The sequence below is a fragment of the Epinephelus lanceolatus genome, chromosome 14 (assembly GCF_041903045.1).
Source record: "Epinephelus lanceolatus isolate andai-2023 chromosome 14, ASM4190304v1, whole genome shotgun sequence".
NCBI lineage: Eukaryota > Metazoa > Chordata > Actinopteri > Perciformes > Serranidae > Epinephelus > Epinephelus lanceolatus.
In genome coordinates this window covers 33,723,681-33,744,989 of record NC_135747.1, presented here as the reverse complement: position 1 = coordinate 33,744,989, position 21,309 = coordinate 33,723,681, and the positions used below count along the sequence as shown (strand labels likewise).

The following is a 21,309-nucleotide window of genomic DNA, read 5'->3' as shown; positions in this document are numbered from 1 at the left end:
TCAGCTTTCATGTCATCCCCAATTTATGCAATTCCAAGGGAAGGGTCCGCGGTTTAGGGACCGCGATATGTAGAAATATTCAAATACAGTAGGCAAAAATAACACATGGCTTTTGCCCAAAATGGCATGGCATTGGCATAAAGTTGGCACGTCTGTGAAGAGGAGACTCCTGGGTACTCACAGAACCCATTTTCATCAGCTATCTTAAAGTGAGATGCTAATGGACCCTTGTGAAAATGACCATGCCAGTTTTTCCCTTACCAAACTTTGGTTTGTTATTTAGCCCCCTGCCCAACAAGCTACCTTTACATGGTTGTTAACACTGGATTCCTTCGGTGTCCTAGTGTCATATGATACCAGTATCGTCACTCAAACTCAGCCCGTTTAAGCCTCTGAAATAGAGCAATGTCGGCAGAGATCACCAGCAGCCCCGCAGGTCTTCTCTCTTATAAACACTTGTGCAGCGTTACACATTGCAAGCTAAAAAGAATATTAGATGTGCCTACAGCAACACTAGACTAACATATACTGATATACTACTAAAAAAGTAGTGGAAGAAGCTAAAATACACAATGCAGGACTGACAAATAAGCACAACTATATTGGGGTTAAAAACCTGTACTATCTCCCTCTGTGTTGCAGGTTTTCGTAGGCTCTGTCTGGATGATCTGCGCAAGCCCCCACCAGTTCGTGACGTCCAGCAGTACATCCTCTGCCGGCTGGATGAAGACACGACGCTTCGCCGTCAGCTCACCCCCGACACAGCTGACATGCTCAATCTTCTGCACATTAAAAGTGGTGGCTGTTTCCTCTTCCTCGAGCGTGTCTTGGATGGTGTGGCAGCTTCACTGGTGGGTCTCCGGGAGATCCGGGACATCCCGGGGACTCTGAATGGCCTCTACCTGTGGCTGTGTCAGAGACTGTTCCCTCGGGGGCTCTTCGTCTATGTGAGGCCTCTCCTCAACGTCCTCCTGGCTGCTCCGAGGCCCATCCCGCCCCAACAGCTGTTCACGGCATCCTGGACACATGACAACTTGCTCAGCCAACAGGACTTTCAGAACAAGCTTCGAACCCTCGCACCTCTCCTGATCGATGGCCCTGGGGACACCAAACTACTCTTCCATGCCAGTTTTGCTGAGTGGCTGATGGATGTAAAGTATTGCACACAGAGATATCTCTGCAGCAGAGCAGAGGGTCACAGCATGCTCGCCATGGCTCTGACTTTGCAGGGACCCCACCTGGACAATGAGGGCACTTGCCAGCTAGCCACACATTTAGTTTGTTCAGGTCACCATAAAGATAACCCCTCATTATTGGCACTGTGGATGCTGTGGGCAGATGTGTCTGCTCTTACTCCTTGCACCACATCCGTAACCCAGCCTCCTGTTCTGGTCAGTCAGGAAGTCCATCAGCTATTAATGAAGAGTGGGCTCGTCTCTGCAGCCTGTTTTTCAGACACAGACTCAAGTGTTGGAGTGCACTGTACAGGTGAAGAGGGAACTAGTTTACAACGGTCATTTGAAAGGGAGGTGTCTGTAAAGAAGCTGCTAGGCAGTGGGATGTCTGTAAACCAGCCTGCTTCTACAAATGGACAGACCTTGCTTGCCAGTGCAGCCTACGAGGGTTCTGCAAATGTAGCCGAACTTCTCCTGTCATACGGATCTGATCCGCTGGTCAGTGATCATCAGGGTCAAACACCACTGACTTTGGCTTCTAGACAGGGTCATGTCAAAGTGTTGTCTGTGCTCCTGGAATGGACCAAGAGCCAAGAACCAGGAAGTGCAGTACGGATGATGGAGCATGTCGACAGTGAAGGCTGGACAGCACTGCGCTCTGCAGCTTGGGGAGGACACAGTGAGGCTGTCCGGCTTCTACTGGACGCAGGAGCAGATGTGGATGGATGTGACTCTGAGGGCCGTACTGCTCTCAGGGCTGCTGCGTGGGGGGGCCATGAGGAAATTGTTCTGACCCTTTTGAACTATGGGGCACAAGTTGACAAAGCTGACAGCAAGGGCCGCACACCTCTTATTGCTGCTGCCTACATGGGACATCATGAAGCTGTGGAGATACTGCTGGACCACAATGCAGACGTTAACTTAGCTGATGGGGATGGGCGCACTGCTCTGTCAGTTGCTGCCCTCTGTGTCCCTACAGCAGCAGGAGTCAAAGGTTACGGTGAGGTAGCGAGTCTGTTACTGGAACGTGGAGCAGATCCAGGACACAGAGACCATGATGGAATGACACCATTGCTTCTTGCAGCCTATGAGGGCCATGACGACGTTGTTGAGCTTCTGTTAGAAGCTGGAGCTGATGTAGATGAGACTGCTGGCCCTGATGGTAACATCCCTGCCGCAGCTGCTGTTACTCCCCTGCTAGCAGCTGCAGCAATGGGCCACATGAAGACAGTGTCACGGCTGCTTTTCTGGGGAGCAGCTGTGGACGCCATTGACTGTGAAGGCAGGACGGCGCTCTGCCTTGCAGCAGCAAGAGGCAGCATTGATGTTGTCCGCACTCTGCTGGAACGAGGCCTGGACGAGAACCACAAGGATGACCTCGGCTGGACTCCGCTGCACGCTGCTGCTTGTGAAGGCCATCGGGGTGTGTGCGCTGCTTTGACAGAGCGAGGCAGCATGGCACGTGTCGGAGAGATGGACATTGAAGGGCGGACCCCTCTTATACTGGCTGCCCAGGAAGGTCATTGGAGCACTGTCAGGCTGTTGTTGGACAGACGTTCTCCCATTGACCACAGGTCGTATGATGGACATTCTGCCTTGAGTGCAGCCCTCCTGGAGGGCCATGCAGAGGTTTCAGAGCTGCTTATGAGGCGAGGGGCAGATACTGATGTCCGGGACGCAGAAGGGAGGCCTCTGCTCTACCTCCTGGTATTAGAGAATCGTCTTGAAAAGGCAACTCTTCTCATAGAGAAAGGAGGGGTGCCTCTGGAGTCACGAGACTCTGAGGGCCGTACAGCACTTCATGTGGCTTCGTGGCAGGGGTTAATGGAAATGGTAGATCTACTCTTAAAGCATGGGGCAAACGCCAATGCACAGGATGCGGAGGGAAGACCGCCATTGCATTCAGTGGCTTGGACAGGACATGCTGAAGTAGGACGCCGTCTCCTTGAAACAAGTGGTGTCAGTATAGATCTAGCTTGTCACCAGAGGGCAACAGCTCTGAGCATTGCTGCCCAGGAGGGACATGCAAACATTGTTGCAATGCTTCTGGAAAGAGGTGCAAATCCCAATCACATGGATAAATATGGCCGTAGTCCAGTTAAAGTGGCTGCGAAACATGGACACTTTAACATTGTCAGGCTCTTGGAGAGCTACGGAGCCAAGCCATATGTAGGCCTGTTGCCTAACTCTAGAACCGTCTCTCCTGTAAAACCTAACAAGATCCTCTCATCAGGCATCTTGGAGAGCAATGGAGGTGACGCAACAGCCACTACCTCCTCCTCTTCAGTATCGTCTCCCGGCTCCACTGCAGAACGGTTCCACTCGATACAGAGCTCCCAGACCTCCTCTACCTGCCACTCGCTGGCCACGGTCCAGACAGTGCCAGCTGACAGCCTCAGCTTTATTCAGCAGATCCAACAGCACTCACTGCCACGCAGTCGTAGTCGCCCCTCCACCCTCCCTCCACCAGGGAGCTCAGGCATGGGCAGCCTCCATGGGAGCAACCGGAGGCATCCCAAAGGCAGCCCTCCTCCCACTGTTTGCACAGTTGCTGCCATGGTGCACAACTGCGAACTGCCTCAGAAAGACTTGTCATCTGGACATGAACATCACGACAAAATGAACAAACAAAACTTAATAAAAGCAGACAGGACTACTTACGCTGGTGGTAAATGGAACTCAGTCATGGCCTCCCTTGGCATAATGCCAGGGCAAGACAGCCCTGCAGTAGGTGCTAAAAACAGAGACAGTCCTCCTCTGGGTTATCCATATAGACTACAGAGCCCACTACAAGGGGATGTTTGGGATTCTCATCCCCAGAAGACTATTTTGTCACCTGCTTGCTACAGTTTTTCCCCAGTCCCACCTTGTAGTGCCTTGCCAGAGGATGTTATGGTCACTATGACAACCACAGACCCGCAGCTTAATCTGAAACAGGCCATTAAACTGCAGTTTGAGGGTCCCACTAGCGCAGCCTTATACAAGAGAGAGACACCTCTGTGACTGGTGCTCCAGTACACAACCAAAGTTACTTACTGCTACACTTTCTTCACAGACCTTTTACTTTGTGTGTGGGTTTAGTGCTAGAACAATTAGTTCATCAACAGTAAATGCAAAGGAGGCAATTTATCAAGCAAACTGCCAAATACTCTCTGGTTTCAGCATCTCCAGTGTGAGGATTCACTGCTTTTCTTTGTTTTAACACATCTTAAACTAATATATTAGGGTTTAGTCTAGGTGTGTTAGTTTTGGTTCATTTTGCTTTCGATTGCCAGAAGCCCATTAACCAGAAACTAACAGGTTAATTTTTAAGAAATTGACGCATATGGTGTGAAGAAACCTTTCTTTTTTGCCTGGATTTATACTTGTACGTCAGCTCTGTGCAGAGCCTATCCTGCAGCCTACGTGCGTAGACTGCAGAATAGGCACATTTATACTTGTGCAGTGGTGTGTCTGTGTCACTCTGCAGTTACACCGCCAAAACACTAGTCAGTGTCGGGGTTTCTGTGAAGTGCTGTAAAGTTTAGTTGTTGCAAAACACACAGTAAACACACATTAAGCATGGCTTAATAGAGACAATTTCAGACACAAGTAAACAAATCAGCTTCACTATAACTCGCAGCATTCACAGACAAAGCACTTGACGTTTGCTTGACACATTTCCCCCACCAATACAACATGCTAATGTTATTAGCACAAGGCTATGGCATTTTACATTGTATAAATTAGCTTAGCTGCTAGCGGACTTTTCCTCTAGTCCTATGAAGCCAGGGAGCAACAGCAACATTTAACAGAGGTAACGTCACAAAATTTGGCTCCATTACAACTCACAGGGTTCACTGATAAAAACAACTTTCTCATACTGAACACATTTTCCAAACAACTATTACATGCTAACGTTATTAGCACAAGCCCATGACATTTTACATTGTATTTAGCCTAACGACGAGCTAAGATTACCTCTACAGCGTACAGTATAGGTTGCATCGATGCAGACCTATGCTGTAGGTACGGCATTGATTTGACGCTTAAGTATAAATCCAGCATTAGTCTGGCACTCCATTGACTCAGTGAGTTTAAGCACCACATTTCAAAGTTCCATCCATCTAGAGGTTGTGAAATTTTAATGTTTTGTGATTAAAATGTCTTGCCTTTTATTTTCTGTTGGCTTTGCTGACAGACAGCTGGCTAGCTGCGTTAACATGCAGAAACATAGTGGTCACTGCCCACCGCTGGTCTCCTCCTGTGAGCTAAGGTTAACCATTAATCAATTAACCACTTAGAATATTTATGACCAGTTACGCATGTCTGTCTATAGGTTTATTTTGCTGCTTTTTAGTTTACCGCACTATGAACCACCCAGGTTTGCATGGAGCTCCTGGCGCTGCCCATTCTGCGTTTACCACTAGTAGCACGGTCCCGATCCCAGAGCATTGCTGTGGATGCATGGTAGTCACCCCCCGGTCTCCCCATGGGTAGCCCTGATGAGTAAGTGGCTTATATGTTGAGCCACAAAACCACTTTAGCATTGTTAACTATGTTAGCACTACTAGCTTTACTGACACTGCTAACAGTGCAAAGAGAGCTAACAGTGATAACAGTGCTGAAGGATATTTGCGGCTCAAAAGTGTGTGTGAAGCTACCTGGGGACAGACGAGAGGGTGGACGCAGTGCTTCAGCAGCAATGCTGTTTGGCTGGCAGTTAATTCCCAGCACACCCTTGTGGTGCACACTATAGTAAACTAAAGGGCAGCAAAATTAACCTATGGACTGACTGCATTACTGGTCAAAAATATTCTCTGCCGTTAGCTCTTGACATCCTGAGTTTGGTCATTTTGTTATTTTGAAAAAATAATTGACAGATCAGTTGATACTGGAAATAATCCTTAGCTGCAGCTGCAGTGTGAGAATTTACAGTTAGTTTTTTTGGTGCAAAAACAAAAATAGTTCTGTCTGTTGGTGTACATTCAGAGCATTCACAGAAATTGAAATTCTGATGACACCATCTTGTTTTAGGTGGAGTTGGACATGTTTGCAGTTCAAAGAGAAGGCAGTTTTCACTGTGTACAATGACTTTCTGAGTTCAGACGAGGGAGGAAGCGATCTCTCTCTCCACCCACCTTCAGAAAACCAGGGGAAGAACAAACTGACATCAAAGCTGACATTCCTGCCTTTCCGTTGCCTGTTGTGTGTGCTGAGCAGGGCTCTCACAGACAAGATCATTTTAAGTGTAAAACATAACTGTGTTCCCTTTCAGCGTGGACCTGATTTAACTCTCCCTATTTTGGAACACTGGTGTCTAAGTTTGGTTATGTTTTATGTTTGCTAGTAAAGATCTCTTTTTCTAAATGGTAAACATTCTTGTTTAAGAGCTTTAAGCTTGTGGCCTTGATCTTTAGTGATGCCTTTGATATTTACTATAAACTGGCATACCCCCCCCCCCCCCCAAAGCGGTCCGTTGCCGACAACCAAACACTGTTTGTAGAAAAGCAAGCTCACCAAAGCCTGACCCGGTGTGGGGTTTATGATACAAACTATAAAAGACAGCCAAGTGTACTGAACCAACTTGGCTGTCTCACAGTGTGAGTCTGTGAGCAAGCAGGAAGGAAAAGTGAAAATTGGACCATAAAAACTGAGGGTGGATGTGGGAGGATTGTTAATTCCAAACTTGTGTGTGGCCTAAAGAAATTTCTAGTTCTTTATCATTTTGCATTGGATTAATATTTAATCACATCCATTCATTAAAGTGGCAAACGATGCCATAAAACTGTCTACCTCTTTCCTGTCTGTTTATTTGTGAACGTGTGTGTCGTGGTGTGTTTTCTGCACTCTACTACGATATGTCACACAAAGCTTCTGATGTAGTAGCATCATGCCGAGATGAAAGTCTGGCAGTGGGATGATGGTGGCCACCTGGGAGGATAAAACCAAGTGCTTTTGGACAGCTTTGAAACTAGAGAATGGAAAATGCAATAATGATTTATCCTCCATTGTGGTGATGTGCTCTATCTGTCAAACGTTTTATGTATTTGGCTCTTCTCGGCTGCATTTCTTAAGTGCATTTTCTATGTGGAGTAGCATAAAAAAGCACAGGTCTGCTCATTTTGATGACATTGACATGACTGATCTCTTCTGTTGACATTTGCCCTGATAAAAGGAAAGCTTTAATATTTAAAGGGGAACGCTACCTAAATTTACAACTCAAATATGTTATTTCCATGGCCTAGAAAAGTTCAGTGAATATTTATGAGCATGCATTACTCTCTGTCAAAGGCAGAAACCAGAGAAGTCTCACACTTGTGATGACATGAAGTATATAAAGTCTGGAGCTGCTCCATAGACAATGAATAGGAGATGGATTTTGTGGGTTTTCTTTTTTATACCCAAATGAGCTTTATTCTATCCTAGCGTTCTCACTTCTGAAATAGAAAGTGTACCTGTATATTCAGAACATTCCCCAGGGTGCTCTTAATGCCATCTATAACAGTGGTTCCCAACTGGTCCAGTCACAGGGTCCAGATTTCTCCTTCGTCATTAGTTCAAGGTCCACACAGTTTAATACATTCAGGGTCATACTTGCGTTTGGCCATGTCATCAAGCTGGTTGGCTGTCTCTGTCAAATAGCTGTCCATTAGTCACTCACTCTACAGCAGGAAACAACACTTCAAAATAAAAGCTCTGTGCCAGAAATTCGCTGTACTTGAAATTTATTTTTTACAAACTTGACATGTTTGTGAGTCATTTGCGGTCCATTCAGAACGAACCTGCAGCCCACTTTTGGACCATGACCCACCAGTTGGGAACCACTGATCTAGACCATCTTTCCCAATTCATAGTCCATGAGGCAGCTCCAGATTTAACACTCTAGTTTGGGATTTGTGTTTTCTGGGACTGTCTTAAACCATTGAAATAACATGTATGTTTTAGTGTGATTTAGTTCCCCTTTTATACTTGCGTTGGACCTAACTGCAGAAAGACTTGGCCTTCTTGCACCTTAGCATTGTGTTGTGAATGCAATGATCTTCTCAAAATGTCAACTTTGATGCTAAAACTTTACTTTTTCCACTGATTTACTTTAAATCTTCAGCACAATTAGTTATGTATGAGAGATATTCTCTCAGCTGTACTTAGGACATTACCAAATACTCTTTTAGCAGGTTTAATCTTGTCATCTCCAACTTATTTTGTGTTTCAGTACAGAGAGCATATGCCTCTAGTTTGCTTTTTACCACATGTATTTAATGTATGTACTTATGGTAGGATTCTTTCATCAGTTTTTCTTAGTCATTTTTGTGGGATTCTTTTTCAAAGCTAAATGTGTATCCTCTTAATTACTGGACAGTAAAATTGAAATACCTTGTCATTTTAAGTGACAATTATCTTGTTATCTTGTATTCAGTTCCCCAACATTTTATAGTTCTCTGACAAGGAGTTGAAATTTTTATACCCAGTATTGTATAGTGCTGGGTATCAGTACTCAATACCTTTGAGGTATCAACCAAAATAACCCATCCATCCATCCATTTTTATCCGCTTATCCGGGACCGGGTCGTGGGGGCAGCAGGTCGAGCAAAGCACCCCAGACATCCCTCTCTCCGGCTACGCTGTCCAGCTCCTCCTGGGGGACCCCAAGGCGTTCCCAGGCCAGACAAGATATATAATCCCTCCAGCGTGTTCTGGGTCTGCCCCGGGGCCTCCTACCAGTGGGACGTGCCCAGGAGGATCCTGATCAGGTGCCCGAACCACCTCAACTGACCTTTCAATGCGAAGGAGCAGCGGCTCTACTCCGAGTTCCCTCCGGATGTCCGAGCTCCTCACCTTATCTCTAAGGCTGAGCCCGGTCACCCCACGGAGGAAACTCATTTCCACCGCTTGTATCCGCGATCTTGTTCTTTCAGTCACTACCCAGAGCTCATGATCACGAGTTTGGTATTGGTATCGGTATCACTTTAAGGGCACTGGCTTTGGTACTTGTCCGCTGACCCCACCCCTACCCTCTGCCAGCCACCCTCCACCCCATGGTGCAGTGATGCCCCACGATACACGATCAGCCCCAGTACTGTAGTAGATACCCATTTATCTCGGAATATGGACAGAAATCCCTGCAGGAACATTCAGTTTTTTGGGAGACTTATGGAAGAAAGCCTTTATGAGAAAGCTTCCTATATAATGGAACAAAAGTAACCCAGATGTGTGTTGGGACTTTGGCTGTCTAATGCCAAGAACTCAATACAGGTGTTGTCACTGACATGTTTCTGTTCTGTTGTCAGACACCTGCACAAATGAGCCCTCACGCAGAGTCGATACACTAAATTCTCAACTACTTCTGTGAAGACCGACAGCCATACATCAGGATTTTCAAAAAGCTTTCTTTCCATTTTTTGTTCCACTCTGAAGAGCATTTTGAAAAGCTCAGTTATCAGCAGTGGAAAATATCTCAGTGTGGCAAAAGTCAGAGAATATGAAATCGTACACATTAGTGAAGACAGCACAGTCTGTATCCAGTGGAGTGTACTGTACTTTATTGTGGTGCCATCATCAGCACTGTCACCAAGGTGACCAGCAAAGAGACAGCACTGTGTACATGTTATATGTTTAGGCCAGTCACAAGTCACAGCTGCGTTACTGCTCTAATAAGGCCTCGCTTTCAACCACCCTGCCTCTCTTTAATCTCTCTGGAACAAACATCAGTCTACACACTGTCTTTAACATAAGGGGAGTACAAAGGCAAACTTGTTTTGGAAACGTGTCTGGGTAATATTTGTGAAAAGGATCACTTGCCCTGCTCTGTAGAGAGGATCCAAAGGTAAACATCCGGTACTCACAGAGCCTCAGAAATGAAAATGCAAGAGGCTGAGGGCTATACAGCAACATTATCACAGTCTATGAGCCTCTTACCCTGTTTAAATGCACTTTACTCTGTAAATAATCTGGTAATTTTACGTTGGTGTCTTGTGCGTAGGAGCCATTTCCATAATTCTTCCTCCACAGCTCAAGTGTTAAATCAACAGTGTGGATGAATACATTGAGCACAAGGTTAAGACGCTCTTATGTAAATGCATTCATCTATCATTGAAACCAGTGGTTCTCCAATGGTGTAGTGTGCCATAATGCAAATCCAGGTGTGCTGTGGGATTTTGTGATAACAGCACATTATTATTGCAATAATCAACCGGGCCTATACACAAAATTATGAATTAATTTTTAATTTTATTTTTTAATCAGTGTGTTGTGCACACCGATTTACTAATAAAGAGGAAAACTCTACCTAGAAAATTAATTCAATTTAATTTAATTCAATAAACCTTCAGAGGAACTTATTTGTGTATTTATATTTCATGAGTAATAGTTTGGCGTGCCCACTGGTGTACCTCGGGCACAAAAAGTTTAAAAACCACTAATTTAAACAGTGCTTGCTCCTCACAGACACACAAACTGAACATGTATCAAGTTTATTTGATATTGTGTGTGCATTTATTCTGGTTTGAAGGCATCTGTAATGTGCTTTTTAGGTATTTGTTGTAGCCAATCAACAACAGAATGCTTAAAATCCGTAATTTAGTAATGCATCTAACTGCTGGAAACCTCATGTATGACAAAATTGCGCAATTATTTTTGTGTGGATAATGTTTTGTGAGTAAGACAAGTTTTATTGCCTGGAAGTATGCAAACTATCTACTGTAAATGACATATAAGAGCAGACTATAGAACTGGGTTGGTAAAAGTGTTAATATGGTGCACTGGGAGCAGGGTGAGCTGACTGGGGAACAGGAAAGCTGGATGACAGGATGAGCAGCTGGCTAGGAAACAAGGAGGCAGGCTGACAGGGGAACAATGGGGAAACAGGATAGTCCATCAGCGAGGAAACAGCTGATAGGAAACAGGTGAACCTGATGACCGGGGAGCAGGAAGGCTGACTCTCTGACGCCCTTTACTAACACCTAGTGGCTGTGGCAGGCATATAACAGTCTTTATGCATCACCCAAAAGGTTTCCCTTGAATAATTATAATTATGTTTCTAAATTTAATTGACCCAGAGAGAAATTAGAGGCTGTGAATCTTAATACTGTTTCAAAGTTATAACCTGAACAACCCAAATCTGGCACGGACGTCTCCACATGCACAAGCGGACTCAGGTGAGGTGATTTGTGATAAGCTAAAATTTGCTAAGCTAAAGTTAGCATGCTGAATATTCAAAGTTTAGTTCGTTTAATGTTTATGAGAGATGTCGTAGAAATTATATCGCTTTGTCTTATCAACAAATGGCCGCTAGCTTATGCGGCTAATTTTAGCTAGCTACTTTACATTAACGGTTTCTGGTCCACCAAATGTATTGTCAGTCTTACCAAGCGAAGGACACACGGTGAGTAACGTTACTATGGGTTCCTATCATAGATTGTAAAAATGTATTACGTACAGAAATATTACTATAATGTACAGAAATTACTAACAAATGCACAGAACCTCGTAGTTAAAATTCCAGCAAATAGTCAGAGCCGGGGTCAGCTAAGTAGAACTGAGAATGTGAAGCGTCCCCAGGAATTAGACGTAGCCGACTGAGCTGCCTGTGGTAAATGTTTGCCACTTTAGCTAACTAACAGGGTAACGGCTAATATTCTGTAGTTAATGTTACTGTTTGCACTTTTGTAACAGACCTGGGATCAGAGTAAACCTAAAATACAATAAAAAATAAAATAAAATAAATAATAAAAATATAGAAAGGTTTAAGGTAGCCAGTTAAGCCATTGAAACCTGACCAAACTGGCTTTGTTTCTTGTAAATGCACAGCAAGAGGACAGTGAGCAATAAAAGAAGAAATGACTCAAAAAGTTAGCAAGAAATTGGTTAAAAAAATATATAAAACAAGAAAATGAGTATTCAATAGTTATAGAAAGTTAAAAACAAACAAGAAAATGTCTGTAACATAATTTTAAAATGCAATAATAATAATCATAATTACAAATACAGTTTTTTCCCTGGCCTTTTTTCTCTTTTCCCCATTTTTTTATGATTACCATTTCATTAAGTTTTTAAAAGACATGGGAATACCAACAAACAGAAAGCAAGAAGTAAATTATAATACAGGTATATATAATTAATATAAAATTATATATACATGTATATACATGTGTAACTTAACACAGAGGATTAAGACATACAAAACAAAAGACAATATACAGGTTTGTGTACAAATAAAACGAGTAACAATTGGATGTAAAGTGGGTACCAAAAAAGGGGAGACTGTGTTATAAGCATTGCCAAATAGGCAAAAGCTTGGTGTATATAAGCGTGTGTCTACATGGAAGGGAGCAAAGCCATAGATTCTTTAATGACCATTAATGTAATCAGAAAATCTTGTGTGAGTTGTTTTACATTGTTGAATGAGCAATCTCCTACTCAGCGTAATAGTGGGCTGGACCCAGTCAGTATAGATAGAGGGAAATGTATCTTTTAAGATTGATGGGTCCCCCAACAAAAAAAGATGGAGGCAAAAAGGGGACTGCCTGACCAATAATTCTCTTGATAGAATCATGAACTGATGTCCAAAAGTCACATACTTCAGGGCAATCCCATAGGACATGGATGAATGTACCTTCGTCAAGACACTTCCATCACCTGGGGTTGCCTTTAATCATAGCCCCATATAGTCTAGAGGCTGTCCAATACATTCTGTTGATAATTTTGAATTGAATTAACCTAGTGTGAATATCACAGGACATGCATTTTGTATTACGCAGGATGTAGGTCCAGTCATTTACTGTGGTACTTTCTTTTTTCTTAACTTAGAGCTGTTTGAAATACAGTATCTGTGGGGCAACTGCAGTAGTGCTGCAGGAGTGAGTAATATGAATGTAAAAAAAAAAAAATCAAACTCACCAAATAGTACTTGATTTATGTATTTTTTTTTATAGCTCAAGGCCTCAAGCACATAACATGGCTCGTTAAAAACCTCTTACAGGTCTAGCTGAGCTATTTTATTAGAGAGAGAGAGAGAGAGAGAGAGAGACTGAGAGGATAAAAGTTGTTAAAGTTGACTTAAAATGCAAATAAAGCCCTTTATATTACTCCTCACTTGGCAACAGATATGAAGTAAGTGGGTGTTAAACCCAGGAGATAACTCCTTCAGTTCTGTCTGTGTGCAGGTTCATTTGTGGTTATTAATTTTTCAGCAGCATTCAAACTCTAATTGTGGTTGATGTGCGGCACGAGTTAACTCATGATTTGTCATTAGTGCAACAGATGGCTCGCATATTGTGTTCAATAAATTAGAAATGATTGATAAGTTAATGTCGAACACTTTTGATTTAGTAAGAAATGTGCACCATGTTCTACATTATTATTTTTCTGCCATCAACAACAAAAAATTCAAAACAGAAATCTGTTGTATTTGTTGCATGAACAAATATTTTTTCAAAAAGTAAATGCAGTTAAATGATATGAGCCCCTCTTTGATATCACTTAAGCAACTCTCTCGTGCATTGAACTTGTAAATCCACGTACTGCTGCCCACCCTCATAGATCCTCCTTTTAAGGATGCTCCACAGATTCTCACTAGGGTCAGGGGATGATGGTGGCAACACCATGATATTTTTCTCCCTGTTTGCCCACAGCAACCAAGGAGTCAGTGGTGTTTTTTGCAGCACGGGATGGTGCATTAGCCTGCATGAAAATAATTTTACTCCAGAAGGCATGATTCTTCCTTTTATACCATGGCAGGAAATAGTCAGTTAGGAACTCCACATATTTTACAGAGGTCATTTTGACTCCCTCAAGGGACCTACCATCTCACTTCCCAATATCCCAGCCCAAAAAAATCAATGCGCCACCTTCTTGCTTACGTCGCAGTCTTGTTGGAACAGGGGTGGCCATTCACCAGCCATCCAGAACTCCATCCATTTTAGCCATTCAGGGTGGCACGGTACTCATCAGTGAATAAAGCTGCTCATGTAATTCTGAGCCCACTGAAAACATTTTTCTTTATAAGAACTAGTTAGGGACGACCGAGATACAGCTTTATGCAAAACTGCAAGCCTCTGGAGGATCCTGGGACTCCACAGACACCAGCAACTTCAGATACCTGTTTGCTGCCCCTTTAATTGCAATAAGTTTGCTTGACGTAAACTTTCCTTAATCAGCGTTTATCTGGGCGAATTTGTCTGTGTTCTGTATCAAGCACAGATCTTTTAATAGTTTGAATTGTTTAATTTTGTTCACAAAATATCAATTGTATTCATGCCTTTGCAAGACATTGCACCACTTACTTCATTTCCTTGTTGCATTAGGACTGACCTTAGTAATGTGGAACAGCCTCTTTAAGTAGGTTTTCCTTTAATTAAGATCACCTTGCAAACTTATTGAACCTGTCAGAGATTGATACCAGTAGTCTAAAAAAGAGTGGAGAAATAAAACAAGAAAAAAAGGAAATGTATTTTTTTAATGGAAATCCATCTAAGTCACTTGCATAATCATTTGGAACACAGTGTAGAAAATGGCTGAAGTAATTTATTAAAAAGTAATAAAATTCTCTATTGTGTAAATTAAATAATAGATGCAGTATTTGTTTTGACAATGAACGACGACTCCATACACGATTTTCTCATATGAAACAAAACAAGCTGCAGGAGGAAAAGATCACAATAAACAGACTAAATTTCAACAAACATTTTTTTATTTACTTTTAACAAAGTAATCATCACAACGGTTGATTGATAAATATGTCTAACATCATAATCTCTCTTCATTCTATAGTCATAAAAACAAAACAGATGAAACATGCTTGTCTCTGTGACACATCCACAGCTGTCCTGGTAAGATATCAGGTCTGTCCTGATATGTCACTAGAGAGCATGGGAACATTTGAGCTGTATCTCCAGATGATAGAAAAGCACTCCAGTGTCTCACTTTAGTAAAAGTAGCAGAACCACATTAGAAAAACTTCATTACAAGTGAAAGCCTTGGTTTCAAAATTTGACTTAAGAAAAAGTAAAAAGTATTAGCAGTAAAAAGAAAGTACTGCAGTATAAAAAATGGTCTCTTACATGTAAATATTAAGGCATGAACGTATTAACAGTATTAGAGCTACATCTCGCGACTTCATGATACTGTAGGAGGATTTTAAGTACAGCAACATGCCACAATGAGTGTGTTGGACATGACATGAATTACCCATTTATGATCGGAATTTTTGGAGGGCTGCTCCCAGCTAAGAATTTTCCCTGTCGACCAACAGTTGTCATTTAGGGCCATTAGTCGACTAGTCACCCACATGTTTATAATATTAATTTGATAATTATAATATATATTTTGGGCGGGGGCAACACAATGGTTTGAGTTGAAGGTGTGAGAAAGAATAGTATCAGTAACATTGTTAACACTGTGCTACATTACAGAGAAATACAAAACCGTACTAATGAACCTTCATTAATATAGGCCTATATTTTATCTACAAGTGCATGTCACACACTGAGCGAGCCGCCTGCTAATGAGGCTGTGGGCTAATGGGCATGTTTGTACTCGACCAATGAAGATGAGTTTACATATCACCTTGGGTTCGTCCTTCACCTTCTCAAAATGATCCCACACTTTTGGATTTCCAATGCCATATTCAGTTTGTGAGAAACCCAAATAAGTTAGCTGGGTGTGTATGGGGAATATGAATAAACCAAGTTCTTTGTGCTCATGTAAACGCTCTACTCCAAATATGATTATAACCGGGATAAGCCCATTAAATGGGTTATTCACGTCAATATAATCGCACCCATTGTTGCTGTCTGGGGAAAAAAACTCATCTCAAGTTTTGAGAATTGTTCTACTTTTAGATCAGTTGAAGGATTAGAGGCTCCTCCAGGAACTCTCTAACCCTTTTTCCATTTTAAAATTAAATGTAAAATCATAATATAAAATGAAAAGAATAGCGGCTGTCAGACAATTGTAGTGGAGTGAGAGTAGACAGAATTCCAAAAATGTACTGTTCTAGTGAGGTACCATTACTGCACATATCTACTTTTGTAAATGTTCCTAATAACTTCACAGCTCTGCCTGATCCTAAATAAGCAATGGTCCCCTGATCTGCTATAAAGAGACACATTTCACAGAGAAGAATTTGGATGACAGTCTGGTTTCACCACTGATGATTCACCTACCCTGTACTTTCTGGCATCAGTACATCCACATGTTAAAAACAGAATCCATCAAAGAGTGGTGGATATACATGACAGACACTGCCGGTGAAAGAATGGAGTGGGAGGACTGGAAAAAGCTACTGAGCTGCGCTTGTCGTCAGTAAAGATCAGTGACAGTGTGAAAAATTGTACAATTTGCAGGAATTACTGAAGCAAATCATGACAAGATGTCAGTGAAACATTGAAACCATTCTGGTTTAACATCAGAAATAAAAACTCCACATTGGAAAAGAAAATACTGTGGTCGTATTTCTCTTGCATCTTGTTAAATGTCTAAAATCCATATACAGTGAATACTTCTCAGAGCTGACTTGTCGGCATTAATCTCTGCAGGTTAGCAGCTGTGGGTGAAAACTGACAGAATAGTAAAGGCAGCGCACACAGACATTACACAGACTGTAATTAAACTCTGATCTATAAACTATATGCGGAAAGCAATCAGCAATTCTATTTGACTGAACGGAGTAGAGAGCAGTAAACCCAAACTTCTGCTACGCAGAGCACTGTGTTTGCTCAGTGTGGCACCAGCTAATGTTTGTCTTCAGCATAATCATAACTTACTCTATAGCTTTTGCCTTCATGCTAAATGGAGCCTCTGGCTTACAAATTCAGGTGGACACCTGACTTTGCTCTTATGATACAACTAGACCAAACACCAATGCCATATTTGTCAGTGCACAATATCAGCACAGGAGCTGCATCTGATGGCAGTTCTGCAGTATCTTTATAGTTGTATTAAGAATAAATACACACCAGACTACTAAGTGTGATTAGTTACCTTGACTCTTTATTACAAGGGATGTCAGTTTCGGTTAATTTTGCTTTCAATAGTCTGGCACCTGTTAACTGAGAACTGACATTCATTTTTCAGGAAAAAAAATGCAAAACGATGTGAAATACGAGAGGTGCTTTACTTTTAGTCTGGTGCTCCATTGACTTAGTGAGCTTTGCCACATTGGCTCCGCAGCAGTGCCACCATGGGTCGTGAAAAAGTGGTGGGCCAGCTAGCTCCCACCTGACCTGGGTGGTGCACAATACAGAGCAGCAACAGCTAGCTAACCTGTTGCATAAATTCCTTATTAGCTTTGTGGTGGTACAGCATGGTGCTAGTACTACTACTAAACTGAAAAGTTTAGATTAATGGTTAACCCTTCTCTATTTTCTACATATTGTATCCTTTAACATCAGCTAACTCTTTCTAGTCCTGGATCGCTTTGTACTGGTATATCTTAATGCAATGGTGCATGCTGTCGGACACCGCTAGTTGGCCCTCAGGTAGCAGGGTCAGTCCTCGTGGACTGCTCAAGCCCTGGGTCACTATCGGCCACCCCATTCCCTGTGCTGGGTATAACAGTATTCTGTGCTGTTCCCCCCAGTCCGCTACCAGTACATTACCATCTGTATCTATAGAGATGCCCCAGGGGCAGGCCAGGACTGGTCCCATACCAGCACATACACCCAGAACTCTAACTGTGTTCCAGCCTGGCTCGAGAACTTTGATGCAAGGCACACGACCTGTTTCATTGCCCCTTTCAGACACAGCTATCATGCCTGAGCTCAAGCAAGCTGCCACTAAGTAGGGCCGATGAAATCCAGTCACCACAGTGCGCTCAAGACGGCAGCCTGTCTTTGTGTCAAGCTTTAAGGCAATGAGGGTACCTTTCCGGATATCAGCTACCAAGAACTCATCCAGCCTGGTTACGGTCACGCCCCTTGGAGCCTCAAGTTCATCTTTTGCAGAGCCCAGCCCTGACCCTCCAAAGGTCTGGAGTAGACGACCATGCCTGCTAAACACGAGCAGGGCTCGCTCTGCGGCACAGCTTAGTGCAATCAAACCCTTAGCATTGACAGCAATGTCAAAGTAGTTCCGACATCGTCTGGCAGAGCTGTCAGAAGTTGGGGAGGTCACTTGCTGGAGGACATTGCCGCGAGGGTCAGTTACCTGTTTCAAAGTTAGATTAAGTCTTAACATCGGTGGCAACTTAATTTGCTACAGTGCACATACTGTATGTCTGAAAGAGATTAAACACATCACATACCTGAACGCGTGCATTCCCACAGTCCACTATAAAGAGTTGGCCCTGTGGTGTGGCATGGATACCACTTGGCAGAGTAAGGTCAGCCCGACCAGAGCCTTGCTTTCCAAACTGCCTGCTCAGATGGACACCTATGGGGTTGAATACTGTAAAGGATGGGTCTCCCTCCTCTTCCAGCTCTACCAGGGCTGGCTCTCCTCTCTCTCCTCTGCCTCTCTTTGGCTCTTGAGAGGAACCATCTATGAAGGACATGGATAAAGATCTAGCCACAGGGGGTTGTTTTAAGCCAGCCACCATGGTTTTCTTCTGTGGCTGGTGCAGCATATTCTGACCTCTGTGTGTAGGATATGAGAGCGTATGTCCCATGTCAGAGCCCCTTGAACTTCTACTGAGAGTTGGTGAGGTTGAGCTTGACATGGAGTTAAAGTTGCCACACTTGACACTCCACCCTCCTACATGCTCTTTCGTCCCATCACTGATCATTGGACGTGTCCTGTGTGTTAAATCCACTGCAGATTTTGATAGGCGGCAATTGTAGTTCAAAGAGCCTCTGTTCATGCTGTAGTCATGAGGTGGGCTAACAATAAAAGTATAGCTGGAGTCAAGGCTGTCTGTTGGGGATGGTGCTCGGCCAGAGTCCCCATGGGTCCCTAGAGAATATTCATCAGAGGACTGGCTGAGGCGAGAGTGAGATCGTCCCTTGGAGGTGAGGTCCAGGCAGCTTTGGCTGGTCACAGGCTCTCTTGGAATCATCCTGGGAGATGTTAGGGTACTGTTGCTGTACCTTGAAAGTCTATTATTGGAATCATGAATCACTTTTCCTTTATTTCCACCCTGGCTGTCTAAACTCGAGCAGTGACTCAGCTTAGCATGTTCCCGTCTTCGTTCAGGTGAGGGGGACAGCTTCCGACCAGAGACCAGTGTAATTGACTTCCTCTGACTCTTGGGAGAGTAGTGTCTCCCATTATTGTTCATCTTGTACACCTGCTCCTTGCCTTCAGTATCCATGTTTTTAAGTACCGTAGGGACAGCCAGAAATACATCCTCCCCTTGTGGCTGAAATGAGGCTGACTCCATCTCGTCATCCTGGGATGACTCCCAGTCAGACTGCACACACTTCGGAAGCCAGCGGCATATCTTTGTTGAAGATAAATTTTGTTCCTCCTCTGATTCCAGATCACTCCGGGTAGAGAGGCTGATCTTTCTAACAACCCTGCCTGTTGGTGAGGTCCACCCCTGTCCTAGAGTGCTTTTCTCTCCTCCAGTACCTTGATGGTTTGTGTCTGCACACTGCATCTCATGTGAATGGATAGCACACAGCTGCCCCTGTGGCCCACAACCTCCAACATGCAGGCACAGGCTTTGTTCTTGCTCACGAATATCTCCGAAGGTGACAGCATTGGGTTGGGAGCTGGGTTTGAAGCTCACTTTCTTTAGGGAAACTGAGACCTCCCAGGGTTGTAGGAACTCTGCAATATCCTTGTGCAGCTGGCTTGGCCTACTTTCCTCAAGACCTGACTGCTGACCCAACTCTTGTATCTGCTGCTTAAGTTGAGCTAGTTTACGGAGCCTTTGGTCCAATAGGGACTGGCTGATCCGTGCTGCTGCCATGTTCTCCCTCTGGACCTGGTCCAGATGCTGCTGAGTGTCTCGATGGTCCTGCTCCACCCTCTCTAGCAAGCGCCGCTCTTCTCTGCGTGCCCCCAGGATGGCCCGCTCTATACCCCGCTTCACAGATTCAGTCCAAGTTGCATGACGCTCTTGTAGGCGACGCAGCTCTGCCTCTGCCTGGGCAAGGTCACACTGCGCCTGTGTTGCCCAGCATGGAGGTGACTGAGGCAGGAGAGCAGGGGAAGGACTGTCTGACTGATGATCTAGGCTTGGGCTGTGGGCTCGGATAGGGGTGGAGGGATTGCTACCCGAAGGAGTTCCTACAAACATCATGATGGATGGATAGATGGATGAATCTTGACTTATTTTCTAGCATTCAATTTCAGTTCCTACAGAAGGACCTAACAAACGGAAAAGGAAGGTAAATGCACACACAAATTATAAAATCATTAACACAATAAATGCCAAATGAACCATGGTATATTTTAACGTGAAGCATGAGAATTAATCTGTACACTAAAATGATTGTGATTTTATGCTGGTACAATATCTAATGTTTTGTTCAGCCCCAACAAATTTTTCAACAGACAGCCATTAACAAAGACATTCAACCAAAACTGTGTTGCCTCAACATGACACATGCCCAACGAATACTTGGTGAATTATGAATTAATCTTAATTTGTAATATGTATTTTGAAGTTCTTTGAATGGTGAGCCATTTTAAAGCCCATATGCTTGTGTTCCTAACAGGTATGGAGATAGGTAGAGAGCTAGCCAACATAAGTATCAGCAGATCTGTTACGTGAACCCATATAGTCTAAAATTAAATGCTGTTCATGTCTATAGTTTATATAGATTATTTATATAGTCTAAAAAGTTTGCTAGCAATTTATGCTCTTAATTATATATGTTTTATATTAGCAATAGCCTAGCATGCACCAGTGGCAAGTGTGGCCCATATAGACCAATTAAATGCAGTTAAATATCATTTAGTTCATAATGGGTTCTGTAAACTGGTACTTGATGAGGCTATAACTTTGTGGTGTTGTAGTATTGTATGCAGAATATCAACACAATCAACGGAATAATTGTTGGCATTGAATATTTCAGCAAAATACACATATGTTACATTTGTACATTTCATATGTAACAGATATGTTGAAACTGTACATTTCTTAATGTTTCAGTTTTATGTTGTGACAATGCTGTGGTTAATGTGTGGTTAGGTTTAGGCATAACAAGCACGTGGTTAGCATGAGGAAAACACACGACCTGGCTTGATTGCTAAAGATAGCTGAACCTGT

At 43.3% G+C, this 21,309-nt stretch overlaps 2 protein-coding genes across 5 annotated transcripts in view; one reads left to right on the top strand and one right to left on the bottom strand.

The window, feature by feature from the left end:
- Positions 1 to 6,947, top strand: part of ankrd50l (ankyrin repeat domain 50-like) — a 32,487-nt gene extending 25,540 nt beyond the window's left edge. For all 4 annotated transcript variants that reach the window (XM_033616261.2, XM_033616242.2, XM_078174645.1 and 1 more), the window contains one exon: positions 643 to 6,947. In XM_033616261.2, the coding sequence (XP_033472152.2) occupies positions 643 to 4,178 (3,536 nt within the window). In that variant the 3' untranslated portion in view covers positions 4,179 to 6,947. The remainder of the gene's footprint in view (positions 1 to 642) is intronic.
- Positions 6,948 to 17,518: 10,571 nt separating this feature from the next.
- On the bottom strand, positions 17,519 to 20,388 carry LOC144466807 (uncharacterized). The gene is made up of 2 exons (XM_078174213.1): positions 18,397 to 20,388; positions 17,519 to 18,299 (listed from the first exon to the last, which is right to left on the bottom strand). Exons 1-2 carry the CDS (start codon positions 20,335 to 20,337, stop codon positions 17,556 to 17,558), a joined length of 2,685 nt encoding a protein of 894 aa, XP_078030339.1. The 5' UTR covers positions 20,338 to 20,388; the 3' UTR covers positions 17,519 to 17,555.
- Between the last annotated feature and the right edge of the window lie 921 nt (positions 20,389 to 21,309).

Bases quoted from the DNA above. Each gene is read 5' to 3' on its own strand.
- LOC144466807 (XM_078174213.1), bottom strand. From the start codon at position 20,337: ATGATGTTTGTAGGAACTCCTTCGGGTAGCAATCCCTCCACCCCTATC. The intron at 18,300-18,396 runs GTATGTGATGTG...ACTTTGAAACAG, and splicing joins GTGGGAATGCACGCGTTCAG to GTAACTGACCCTCGCGGCAA.